At 43.1% G+C, this 13,842-nt stretch overlaps 1 protein-coding gene across 1 annotated transcript; it reads right to left on the minus strand.

Moving 5' to 3' along the window:
• Window positions 1-9,044: 9,044 nt before the first annotated feature.
• On the minus strand, window positions 9,045-10,379 carry LOC127094983 (uncharacterized). Its single transcript, XM_051033739.1, has one exon. It carries the CDS (start codon window positions 10,377-10,379, stop codon window positions 9,045-9,047), a length of 1,335 nt encoding a protein of 444 aa, XP_050889696.1.
• Window positions 10,380-13,842: the final 3,463 nt, after the last annotated feature.

The raw sequence follows: 13,842 nt of genomic DNA on the forward strand, positions 1-13,842 counted from the left end.
TTAACAGTTGTTCCTTCCACAGGAGGCATCAGAATCAGAGGTTCCTGCAATTTATTCTTTTATCTTTCAATGCCCATTGGCAATCATTATCCACCTGACCGTTTGCTTCCTTTTTTTCTTGAATGGGTTCCCACGTGGCTATCAGATGAGATATGAACCGTGAAATGAAATTCAATCTATCTAAGAAACCACGAACCTTCTTTTCTGTTCTCGGTTCAGGCATTTCTTGTATTGCTTTTTTCTTTCTTTTCTTTTCTTTTTTTTTTTTTTGCAGGATCGACCTCGATTCCTCTTATCCGCTCACAATAAACCTCAGCAGTTTACCGGACAACACTCCACAAGTGCACTGATTCGGACTCAACCTCGGTCTGAGTTGTCTCGATCCGGTCAAACAACTTGGCCAGATCCACCGGATGCCCCTTTTCTGTTTGGGACTTTGCTATCATGTCATCCACATAGCATTCAATTTCATGATGAATCATATCATGAAACAAAGTCACTCTGATACGTGGCACCGACGTTCTGCTTCTCTAGAGGACAGTCTTCTCTCCATGGTAGCTTGTGCACAACGACATCGGTATCCGACCCTGGCATATCCTGACATGACCAGGAGAAGGTATCCACATGCTTTTTCAACAGGGCTACCATTCTGCTCTCGACTCGCCTCTGAAGCGGCCCCAATTTTCACTTCCTTTCTGACCTCGGCGGTGCCTGGAATAACAATCTTGAATCGCTCCTCGTGCGGTTGAATCAGCTTCTCCTCTTGTTTCAACAACCTGGCTAATTCCAGTAGATCACAATCTTCTTCGCCTTCTTCTTCGGCATGATAGATCGGATTGTCGGAGTCATACAGAGGTGTAACCGAATTGTTATCAATGAGATCAAGAGAATAGTCACTTTTGAGGTCGGAACCAGACAAATCAAAAGGAAAGAAAAATGAAAATAAACATTGCCATTTTTATTTTTTAAACTGCAAAAATAAATGAAAGACATGGAACACCGCTTTTAATCACAAAAACATCCATTTATTAATGATGCAAAATGTTGCATAATGAAACACATGAGATGGCCCTTACAATGGACCATTACGCTTCGGGCAAAACGTATGGCTTTCATGCAAACAGAATTTGAAAAACAGAAATACTACTCTTCATGATGAGTAACAGTGATGATCTTTGAGGCCTTCCAGTTCCCTGTTACGCACGATTTTATCCACGAGTCAAGCTCGCAGTCACTGTCAATCTCTTCATCCACTGTACAGGCGTGACCTGGATCCAACATTCCGGCCTTGACGAATGTGAACGGTGGACGACGTTCTCTGTTTTGTCTAGACGAGTCTTGGTCTGGCTGATAGCCAATCCCGAACATATCTGCTTTCACCATAATGTCTATGATCTTTCCCCAGCCCAGGGCTTCTCCGTTCTTCACCACTTCCATGGTCTGTTTGTAAGAAGAAATGGACAGCTTCTTCTCTTTCTCAGCAAGAATGGCGTTCTCCACCTTGACGGTTTCAACTGCCTGACTCGGTGTTTCAAATTTTTCACCGTCCATTTCTACTTCCATCATTCTCTGGATCGTTTTCCCCATCACTACACACCCATCTGTGGCGACGGTCGCACAACAATTATCAACACTAGGGAAAGCCCCTCCCTTCATCAGATGTTTTGGGACCACAGACACTGAAGTTTTTAACTGATCCCCCCTCAGTCACCTCTGTTCCTCTCCTGTCCTTTGACATCACTTGCATCCCCACAGAACCTGGCCCGGGGTTAGCGTTAACATTCAATGTTGGCGCCAAATTGATGACCTTAGAATCCACCATGTCTTGGACGGCGTGCTTAAAAGCTCTACAACCCTCTATGTTATGTCCTGGTGCCCCAGAATGGAACTCGCACCTGGCATTCTCATCGTAGTTTGCAGGCCTCTGATGCAGTTCTACAGGAACCAATATCCTTGGTCGAACTAACCCAAGATCCCTCAACCTCTTGAACAGAGGGGTATAAGTCACGGGTGGCTTATCGAACTGACGATCCGTCGTCCCCTTCTTCACTTGGCATCCAGCCTTCTGTGCTCTCTGTTGAGGTGGCGGTTGTTGCTGTTGTACACGTGGATTACCAACAGGAGTGGTTACAGTGGCAGCATAAGGGTGGTAACGATCCTTACCGCGTTCTTTCTTGGCCTGCACACCACCTGATTCAACCTCCTTCTTGAGTTGACCATTGCCAGAGGGCTTCTTTACTACGGATGACGGAGCCTTTCCCTGAACTTTCTCCTTTATCATCCAGCTTTCAATCCTTTCCACCCTCTCAACAATCGCTTTCTGCCCCAAGGCGAGCCCTTGCACGACTTTGAACAACTCTCTCATCATCTCTTTCAATTCGAGAATGTCGGCATTGGGTGGATCCATTAGCTTGGACTTGTCGGGTCTGGTAGGACGTCTGAGCGGGAGAGCTATGTGCACTGGTTAGATACTGACACCTATAAAACAGCAAACCGGTTAATATGACTCATACATGCAATGTCTATCCGTACTAGGAATATTCTGTCCTTTGATTCTAGCTTCATTGAGACGGATAATATTTCATCAACAACATTCTGACATCTGGATGTCTCTCGACCAGAATCTTAATCAAAAAATGGACCCTGAGTACGGATAGACATGGGTTAAATGCAGATGAATGCGAAATGGGAATGATGCAAATGCATGCAGGCAGGTCACTGTGCCATCTTCCAAGTCAACTGAGGATCAACTATACTGGACCGATCTCTGAACTGATTACAATCATCTGAGGGCCCGAGTAACCATAAATCCAACTTGGGGAGTTCCGAAATAAATGGAACCGGGGAATATATCACCATCATCACAAGAGATCCACTGAACGGATGACAACCAGATCCTCTGAACGGATGACAACCAGATCCTCTGAACAAGTATCCTCAAATTCAACCCGGGGATCCGAAATAAACGGAACCCGCTGATAGATGTCACGGACAGAACTCCGGCGTGTCAGAAGTAAGTACCCATAAGTCCATCTGAACCATAGTCACCATCTGTACCTGCAAATGATTCATTCCCTCCCCACTCACGGGTATCATCTAGGCCAGGGTAAGGTCAAGAGAAACGCAGGATAAACAACCCTTTCAAGAATATCATCCTGTACACACCCGATGTATGCACCGATAACACCCCATCAGAGTCTGAACTGCTCGTGATATCATGTTCCGCTAAGTGGCGCAATACCACCCGCTTCCCAAGAATCACTCTATTCCTAAGTGTCCTAGAGTTCACTCATAGCCTGGGTATTGGGCCTTTTACCTCTTGTAACTCCCACCCCACAGAGAGACAGACACACAGCCAGCACAGATGAAAACACGATGAATGCAAACATAAATGCAAACATAAATAAATGAATGCAATAAATGAAACGGTAAAAGCAACCAAACCCTATCCTAGAGAGCGCTAGGAGTGACTCGCTTAGGGAAGATGGACCAGCAAGAGGTCAACTTTTCTCTTGTCCCCAGCAGAGTCGCCAGCTGTCGCATTACGCGAAAAACCGGCGGGAAAACGAAACAACAGAGCCGCCACCGTGCGTTATTTATCCCAAAGGAGGGAAAGGAAACGCTCGAAGTAAACTTGGAAAAGACATGGTCTCGCGACCAGAGAAAGATGGGATCGGGAGTCGGTTATGCGAAGGGAAGGTATTAGCACCCCTACGCATCCGCCGTACTCAACGGGATCCACGCACAAAGAATAGAAGAAAAGGTTGCTAAAGACTGCTCACAAACTGCACAAGGCTGGAAGGAAACACAGAAAGACAAAAGAAACGGAACTCGGCAGAATATCGCATCCTGGGCCTACATAGTCTATCAGATACAGACATCAGAGTCGACGTAGTTCGGGACGGGGGAAACGTTCTCGCTAGGATGTCGCATCCTGTGCATACGTATCTTCTCTAACCAGAGAAGAATCAGAGCACTCGTAGCTCGGCTAAAGCACGCCAAACAAAACACAAACAGGAAACCGACTGCCAATCGCTGGACTTATGTAAGACTCCACACAAACAGGCAAACATGGAAACCGAATGCCAATCGCTGGACTTACATCAGACTCCGAACCAACAAACACACACACAGGAAACCGACTGCCAATCGCTGGACTTACGTCAGACTCCAACAAGCAAACAAGACACAGGAAACCAACTGCCAATCGCTGGACTTACGTCAGACTCCAACACACACAAAGGGTTGAAAGAGAAAAAGGGCGCCCGGAGAGATCAGCTCATCTCCTGCCTACGTACCTCATCTGGTATGAGGATCAGGGCGACGTAGTTCCCCTTAACAGGGAAAGAACTTCTAACCTAACCAGAGACTGGGAAATGACAAACTAGAAGGGAGCCTGACTCGAGCCTAATAGTTATCATGTAATCCACAATGGTCCTAGGTTGAGGTTTCTACCCTAACTTGCACAGGGAGCAAGCTATCCTAAACAACACAATCAAACAAACACAAGCACAATAAACAAGCACACGCACTATATGCAAACAGTTTGGGCTCATACAAGGCTATGCTGCAAAAACAAGCCAACTAGAATGGGGTGTTTTTAGCTCTTAACCCTAACATTGAGAGTTAGGGTGAAGCATATGAAATGGGAAGTGAGGGTAAGACCTCACAGCTCTTATCCCTGGCCTGGGAGAGCTTGACTCAAATAGAAAGTGTGGGAGTTCAGAATGTAGGAACTCTTCTCCACAGATGACTGACACTACAAGAGTTTGGGTTTTTATTCACAATGCATCAACACATGGTGTGTGAGCAAAGTGAATGACACACTGAGTAGCAGGAGATGGATTACACATCTCTTTTATCTGCCAATTACCTCTTAAGAGGTCTTTACCTGCTTGGCACAAAATTAAACATTCACAAGCATTGCCTCTTAAGGAGGGCTTCAGACAAGTGCCTGCCCACATAACGGGACAGGTCTTCCAGACTACATGAAGTCAAGAGATTATACCTCAGTGGTAAGCAAACCACAAGCTAGCAAAGCAAGTTCAAGTGAACTTAAAGCAACTTAGGTACCTGTGAAAAAATCTAAACCAATCAGTTCAACTGTACAGACAAACAATCAACAGTTAATATCACACAGACAGATAAGCATCATCAGACAACAATGAGCAAGCCACAAGCACAAATGAATTGGTTCTCAAAGCCTACAAAACACGCAAAGGTTAGCCAACACAACCAATAATCAAGCTCAAATGAAGGATCATCATCACTCATGGAGATGTACTTGAACCTGAAATCACAATCCAAATGGTAAGTCCAAACCACTAGGTCAAAGCCTAGGGTCAAAAGAGGATCAAAAATCCAAAACAGAAGCTCAAATTTAACATGAAGCAACTTCAAACACATATTGACATATCCTAAAAAGGCTCACATCAAAATCATTAACCAAATGCATTTCATGATCAAGTGAAGTCAAAGGTGATTTCAAAGCATCCAAATGGTCAACATGAATGAAAAATCTTAATCAAAACAGAAATGACTCAAATAAATCTAGAAAAATTCATGAGCAAACAAGACATCTATAACATCCATCACACACAAAATCAGAAGCATTGGACATCATTAGGCATGACAATCACATTGTACAAAGCAGACAACCAAATGTGTGACACAAATTGTCACACCAAGTTAGCATGAGCATAAAATAGAAATGGATCATGGGAAAAATATCAAACCAAAGCCAACATATCCAGCAATGTGTCTAGAATTAGCATGCATGATTTCAAAGTCATTGGATAAGGAACAAGCATTTCACAAAGGGATAAGCAAGGCAAGGTCAAAAATGGATACATGCTCAATCAACCTAGCACAAAATATTTTCCAGCCAAGCACAACTTTCCAATATATACTCATAAAAAACTAGACAACATGAGGAGCATATAGCAAAAAATTGGGATCAAATTGGTGCATTTTTCAATTTATTATGATTTTTCTAAGTTCATGAAAAATTTGAAAATCAAAATGGGCTAGCATTGCAAAAATGTGGAGGGAAAGTAAAAAAGGCAAGGCAATTTGAAAATCTACACTCGCTCGGACTCGAACCTGGTCCACTTTCAAACTAATGCGCGCGCAACCTAAAACAGTGACGTTTTGAATTAACCCTAAGCGCCTAGAATTTTCGTAGCTAAACATGAATTTCGTAGCTAAACCGCAGCAAGGCATGAAGAAACCGTAGCTAAACCTGGAAATTGCATGAACTTCAAAGGTTGAAGATGAAGATCATGATGATCTTCATACGCATTTTCCAAAAAATCAACAAATGTTCCAGAATCCAACCAAAATTATACCATTCGAATCAACATCACATGCACATGCAAGATCCACAATCAATTTGCACTAAAACATCACACATCATCCAAATCGAAGGAAAGAAAAATTTGCATCAAACTTTCAATCAAGCATAACTTTGTGTATAGTGCACCATTTCAATCAAACTTTATGCCAAAATCATCACCAGCGAAAGATCTACATGAATATCCTAATGAATTCAAGAATAATTGAACTCGAAAACTGACCTTCTTGATGAACAGAACCTGGAATCGCGTGACACAAGGCTTGTAATGGCTCAAAGTTCCTCTATGATGCTTGTGGAGATGAATGCTGGTGAGATTGAAGCTCAATTGCACGTGAAACCAGCTCAATTTGCAAATTCCATGGATGCTTCAAGCTTTGAGTATGAATCAACCAATAGGAAATGCTACTGTGTGAACAATTTGCAAAATAGTTTGAGAGAAAAGTTTGGATGATTTTTTGAATCTAGATCTGAAATGAATGCTAATGCTGAAAACAATTAGGATTAACAATATATATGCCATGCTAATCATGTTTAGAACCTGTTTAAGCCAAATGCAATTAAGATTAACCAATTGTAAGGTCTATGCACAAAAATGATATTTTCACCTCCATGCATGAAAGGCCATGTGAACAGTGCTTAATTCTGGTCCAAAATCCCTTAAAACAAGCCCATGCAAGCTTTTGAATTGGTATTTTATGCTCATGATCATCAAGAATGATTTTAGAAATTTTCCTTCCAAAAACCTCACTAGTGAGCACATGATCATGCAATGGAAATTTATGCCATGTAATGAGATTCTTGGAAAGTACATGTTATTAGGATCAAAATGCAAAAAGAACCACTCATTTTGGAGCTTTGGTTCAAAAGTTATGTCCATTTGAATTTTCAAACACACTTTGCCATGATTGGATCATATATCCTCAACCACACATGAGAAATTCATGATCTTGGACTTTTTGGAAATGGGAGAGAAAGATCTTCAACTTTCATGTTGGACAAAATTTCATTTGAAGCCTTCTTGATTTTGTAAAGTTGAGTTGAAGTTGGTCCAAAACCTTGCCATTTTTGGAAATTCCAAATTATAGGTCACTTGCTATTTTGGGAAAGTCTTGACCTGACTTCAAATTCTTCAATGTGAGTGTTTAAAATGTCAAATGAGACTTGCTTGAACATGAATGAAGCATCTCTAACCACTTCTCATTTCCAAATCCACAATTGACTTTGCAGTTGACTTCTATTGACTTTCATGGGCCTCAGATGATTTGCACATGCACTGATGAATTCTGAGCCTTCAACACTTGGCCAAGTTGCTTCAAAATGATCCTTGAATCATGTAGGCTCATTGGAACCACCCTAGGGCTTTGATCTCATGGAAAATGCTCTTGTTGCCTTGCACAGTTGAATCTCCTGACCAGTCTTGACTGATGCAATGTAACATGCTATGCAATGCTAATGTGATGTTAATGACCTAAAAATGAAATGAATGTACAAATGTGAGGTGCAAATTTGAGGTGCTACACAAAGGAAAAATTTCGGGGATCTCAACCGCCTTCCAGTTGTTCAAAGCTGTCTCACACCGGTAAACCAAACATTGTTCATCTTCATTTTCGGTGCTATCTCAAATTGCATTGACCTGATCTCCATGGATGAATCATGTGCTAAGGAATACTTCCTGGATGCTTCGGGTGTTGTCCTTTATAGGGACTCGGGCTCCTTTCGCAGTGGAAGGCACATATCCTAGACCAAAGCGATCATGCTTCTCACGAATATCAATAAGCTGACCCCAACCTTCAGGGTTTCCTCCTTCAATGCTAGACTTTACGCTTTTCAGAGAAGCGAAAGACGAACAAGCTTTCCCAACCGGGTCCTTCATCTCCGTGAAAGTGGCATTGGCTATTTCAAGAGCTTGGAAAGAAGTTTCCAAAGCATCCTCATCAGCCTCGATATATCTGAAGGATGAAAGGTGACTGACCACAAAGTCCTCCTCCCCAGAGATAATAATCAGTTGATTGTCCACCACAAACTTCATTTTGTGGTGTAAAGTGGATGTGACTGCCCCTGCATCATGAATCCACGGACGTCCCAATAAGAAGCTATATGCTGGATTAATATCCATGACTTGGAAATTAATCGGGAATACGTGAGGACCAATCAATATGGGCAATTCAACCTCTCCAATCACGGCTCTCCTGGAACCATCGAAAGCTTTCACTATCAAGGCACTAGGCTTCATAGCTGGTCATTGATAAGATAACTTGGCGAGTGTTCTCTTTGGCATAACATTCAGAGAAGATCCGATATCAACCAAAACACTTTCCAAAGCATCATCTTTGCATTTTACCGAGATATGGAGAGCATGATTGTGATTTTGTCCATCCTCAGATAACTCCTCTCCACTGAAGCTCAAAGTATTGCATGTTGTGATATTCACAACTACTCCATCAAATTAGTTAACTGTTATGCTTTGTGTTACATGAGCTTGAGCAAGCACCTTCAACAAAGCCTCCCAATGGGCTTGGGAGTTCAATAACAGAGACAGAATAGAGATCTTAGATGGTATTTGATGCAATTGGGCCACAACCTTGTAGTCACTTCTCTTGATCAACTTCAAGAATTCAACAGCATATTCGGATTGGACCACTTTGGGTTCTTTAGTGAAAGCTGCAACTATTGATTCCTTGTTTAGCCCTTAAGGAGTCACATTGAATTCAGGCGTATAGATTTGACCACTACGGGTCACTCTGCTCATTCCTGCAATATTGGTGACGTCCACACTAATAGCTTCTGTCACTTCGACGTTTGCATTTCCATCAACAACCTTATCCACAGCGGTAATCTCATATTTCCAAGGTACGACCTTGGTTCTCTCATATGGAAAAGGCGTGGGCATACATATCTCAACAGGCGACAACTTACTATTCGCCGGAACCACTCCACCACTGTAATATGGGATTTCAACTGGTTCAGGTAAATTAAAACAAGGTTCAATTACCAACACGTCTTCGTTCTTTGCAACACTGGATATCTGAAGCACTCCTTTATCCATCAAGTCTTGAATGTTGTCTCGTACCACCTGACACCCCTTTGGGTATGTGGCAAACTCTTCACAATTTTCATGATTAACATTAATCAGGCCAACTTCCACCAATCGGGCATGGAATGTTGCCAAAGGAGTCTTAACATCATCCACCTTATCAACCGTAACACCAACAGAGGCATCTTCAATGGCGTTTACTGCAGGATCTCCATGGAGAGGAAGAGGATTGTTCTTCACATTCGGTCCCATATCTTTAAAAGACAAGATCTTGCTTTCAATCAGTTCACGAACCCTATGCTTCAGAGCGTAACAACCCTCTAGGTCGTGCTCGGGGGAACCTTCATGAAAAGGACAGTGTGCATTAGGGTTGTACCATGGGGGAAGACGATCGGGTGGAGGTCCCATAGGTCTGGGAACCACCAAACCCTTTTGTAACAGGGAAGGATAAAGCTCAGTGTACAACATTGGGATTGGATTGAAAGTCGCCCTATCCCCTTGCCTCCTATTCTGGTTCTGAGCATTTTGCCTTGGTGCTTGAGCTCTCGGCTGTTGATAAACAAGAGCTGCTGGTGCTTGTTGATAAGCTGGAGGAACCGCAACATGTTGTTGAGTTGGAGCTGGTCGATAAACTGGAGGCGCTTGATAAGCCTGGGCAGGTTGTTGACTGAATGCGGGTATCACATCAGCTACGTACGGTTGCGGGGCATATTGGACAGGATACATAGGCTGTTGATAAGGAAAGGGTTGTTGAACATACTGCTGAGGTGAATATTGTTGTGGTCTCCTTCTTGGAGGAGCTCTTCCTTGGCCAACAGTCACATCATTTGTTTCCCCTTCCTTCTTTCTGGGAAACCCTCTAGAGAACTTCTTTGGATTAACATTTGAAGTTCTAGCTACAACCGTAAGTTTGCCTTTTCTTAAACCATATTCAACGTGAGCTCCTATAGCAACAAGCTCGGAGAATCCCAAGGAAGCACTTCCAACCATCTTCTCATAGAATTAGGGTTGGACAGTGTCGATAAACAGTTCAGCCAATTCCTTCTCAGCTAGAGGTGGTTCAACTTGAGAAGCCAACTCCCTCCATCTCTGAGCGTATTCCTTGAAGGACTCTTTGTCATGCTGGAACATGCTTTGCAACTGTCTTCTATCAGGCGCCATGTCCATGTTGTATTTGTAGTGTTTTATGAATGCGTCTGACAGGTCTTGGAAACACCTGATCCTATTCTGGTCCAAACTCAAATACCACTTGGAAGGAGCCCCACTCAAGCTATCTTGAAAACAATGGATCATCAGCTTATCGTCTTCCATGTGTGCGGCCATTTTTCGGTAATACATGATGAGATGGCTCTTTGGACAAGTATGCCCCTTGTATTTGTCGAAGTCTGGAGTTTTGAATTTGGCCGGAATCACCAACCCAGATACGAGGCACATTTCTTTGGCGGGAGATCCAAAGACGTGGTCTCCTTCTAAATCTCGGAACTTCCTCTCAAGGAGCTGCATGTTCTCCTTTACTTCTCTGAAATCTTCGAACCTTACTTCGTCACCAACAACGGTTGAGTCGATAGTCTGATACATGTGATGTTGATCTTCATAGTGAGGAACATGCCTAGCATAGGCAGCTGGTGGAACAATAGTGTGGATGACTGGGCGTGCGTCGGTGTAAACCGGCAATGGCACGACTTGTTGGACAGATTGCCCCATGTTGTGCATTACTTCCGCTCGAGGGACGAAGTCATAAGGTAGCCCATACGGAGGAAGGGTTGAGGGTAACGTCCTCTGAGGTTGCACTTCCACTGCTGGGCCCGTGGTCTCTGAAATCACGGTCGCTTGCGGAACCTCAAACCTGAAGGTTAAAGCTTGCAGCATTTCTCACATTTGGGACATGCCTCCCTTGATTTCGTCTAGTTCAGCTCTAACTCGGGCGCTCTCTTGCTCTTGTTCAACCATTCTTTGTCTTGCTCGGGCGCGAGTATTGTACTGGTGTTGAAAATTCAGCATGAAACTAGAGGAAGAAAGGCTGGGTGAGACTCTATTTTGAAAATGTATGAATGCATGTATGGATGCATCTTGTTTGCAAAACTCTTGGTTAATTTCAGTCATTTATTTCAGAAATGCCACAACACTTGTTCGCAAATATTTAAAGTAATAAGGAAATAAAACACAATAAAAATGAATCTCAAAAAGCGATTTTTCATTAACTCATAGCAAAGTTCAAATACAAACAACGTGCTTATGGCTTATGGACTTTCTGAACCGTAGCAAGGTCAGTAGTCAGCCCTTCCAACATCGCCTTACAAAATTTAATGAAATTAAAGACTTGATGCGGGGTGTTCTCTGGACACATGCACCAATCAACTTCTTGCAGTTTCTCAGGTAGCTCTCGCATGACGGAATTCGCAAATTTGGACAGCCTCAGATATTTTCCCTTCCACTCAGTGTAAAGCCCTTGGAGATCTTGAATGATGTGCAAGTCTTTAGCCTTGGTCACCTCTATGTCCCTATAGAGGTTTCTCCAATATCTGCACTCACCTAGCAACATCCTATATGCAGCATCCTGATCCCCACCTTCAAGTACCTGGATTCTAGCATCGGCTTGTTCCAACTGATATTTCAACCGTGTGCAAACTCTTTCTGACTCTTCAATCCTCAGCTTCTCGCGTTCCAGAGTATCCTTGTATTTTTGAATGGTATTCTCCAGTTCACGAGTACGAATCTCAGAAATCAGCCGTGCTTCCCTTTTCATTTCAAGGGTCAATTCCAGAGTCTTGTTGAGTTTTTGAATCCGGAGTAAAGCTCTATCCAACTCCATCTCCTTTGACTTGAACATAGATTTAGTGCTGTAAAGCGCTTGTCCGAACTTTTCTCTCCTTGCTTCAGACTCCCTAGCTCTTTTGTTGGAGATTTCAAGCTCTTTGTCCTTCTTCTGTTGACCATCTTTCAAATTCCCATTTTCTAACGAGACTCGGCCGAGCTTAATCCTCAAGTCAGCATTCTCCAACTCCAACTCCTTGATACGGGTATTGAGTTTCTCTACATCTTCAAGTAATATGGGTTCTGGCTCAGGAACCGATGGATAAGTAGAAGGATCAAATGGAAAAGGGAGTTTAACCCTTTGAACCCTCTCTCTAACCCAACAAGTATAAGGCTCTTGAGCGATGACATTTCTCTTACCTAACTCCTTACCCTTTCTGATAATTGCTTGCCAAGACCTCTTGATCTTCTTCACCATGGGATGATCTACTTCAGCACTGTGTAAGATGAAAGGCTCTAAAGCTTCAGCTTTTGGAGGGCCATTCATAAGGTAACCATGCTGCCTCAAAGATAACACGGGGTTATAGTTGATGCAACCCTTGGTTCCTATCAAAGGTACATTGGGGAAGTCTCCAATGCTGACAATGACATTCTCGGTTTCCCAGTCCCTGATATACCACTTAACATGATTGGAGGTGAGGGAAGCTAACTTCTAGGAAGGCTTGAGTTCCTTTGAGACAAAAGGGCCTTCTTCGGGCATATGAGATCTAAACCAGGCATGCAACAGCTGCACACAACATAAGATGGTTCCTCCCTTCTTCTCATGACGATCATGGAGAGCATAGTGGAGGTCTTCCAGGAGGAACGATACAGGGTTACCAAAGAGGAAGATTCTCACCGCCATGTGGTCCACAAAATGGTCAATATTTGGGAAGAGAACTATCCCATATACCAACACGGCTAACAGAACATAGAAGGCTTCCCAATTCCCCTCTTTTTTCATCTTCTTAGCTTGATCTTCCAAGAACTTCCTAGAAAAACCATTGAGAGCTCCCTTCACATCCCAATTGTCCACGACTTCAGAAACCTTCAAACCCAAAGCTAAAGCTATCCTCTTGGGAGGAATACCTTCATCAAACTTCGGAAATGGATTATGATCCCTTAGGTTCCGACCTACAACTCCTCTACATCTTGGTTAGGGAGAGTTGGTGGCTCAGCCACAACCAAAGACATAGCTCTTTCACAAGCATACGACATCTTCAACTCCAAAGCTCTGTTCTTCACCCAAGTAGTGTAAGCTTCCAAAGCTACACAGTTGCACGGACCAAGCTCGGATCTTCCTTTCTTATGCACATTATGCCAAGCATGTATCATCTTCTGCTTCAAATGTTGGGAATCTTTACCCTCTTGATAGAATAGACCTTCTAACTGAGTGTTATTAGGTTTGTCTCTCAAGGGGAATCCAAGTTGACGACGAGCCAAAGCAGGATTGTAGTTGATTCCTCCTTGTGTACCAATGAGAGGCATATTATAGAATTCACCACAACTATCAATAATATCCAAGCTACTCAATGAAGAATCATACCAAGCAATATCATCATTAGTGAGGGACATGAGTCTCTGAGACCACCGTAGACATTGTTTGTTCTCCACAAAAGCAGGCGTGTGAGGCAAGTCTGAAATAAACCACTTGTACAGA

This window comes from Lathyrus oleraceus, chromosome 6 (assembly GCF_024323335.1).
Source record: "Lathyrus oleraceus cultivar Zhongwan6 chromosome 6, CAAS_Psat_ZW6_1.0, whole genome shotgun sequence".
Classification (NCBI taxonomy): domain Eukaryota; kingdom Viridiplantae; phylum Streptophyta; class Magnoliopsida; order Fabales; family Fabaceae; genus Lathyrus; species Lathyrus oleraceus.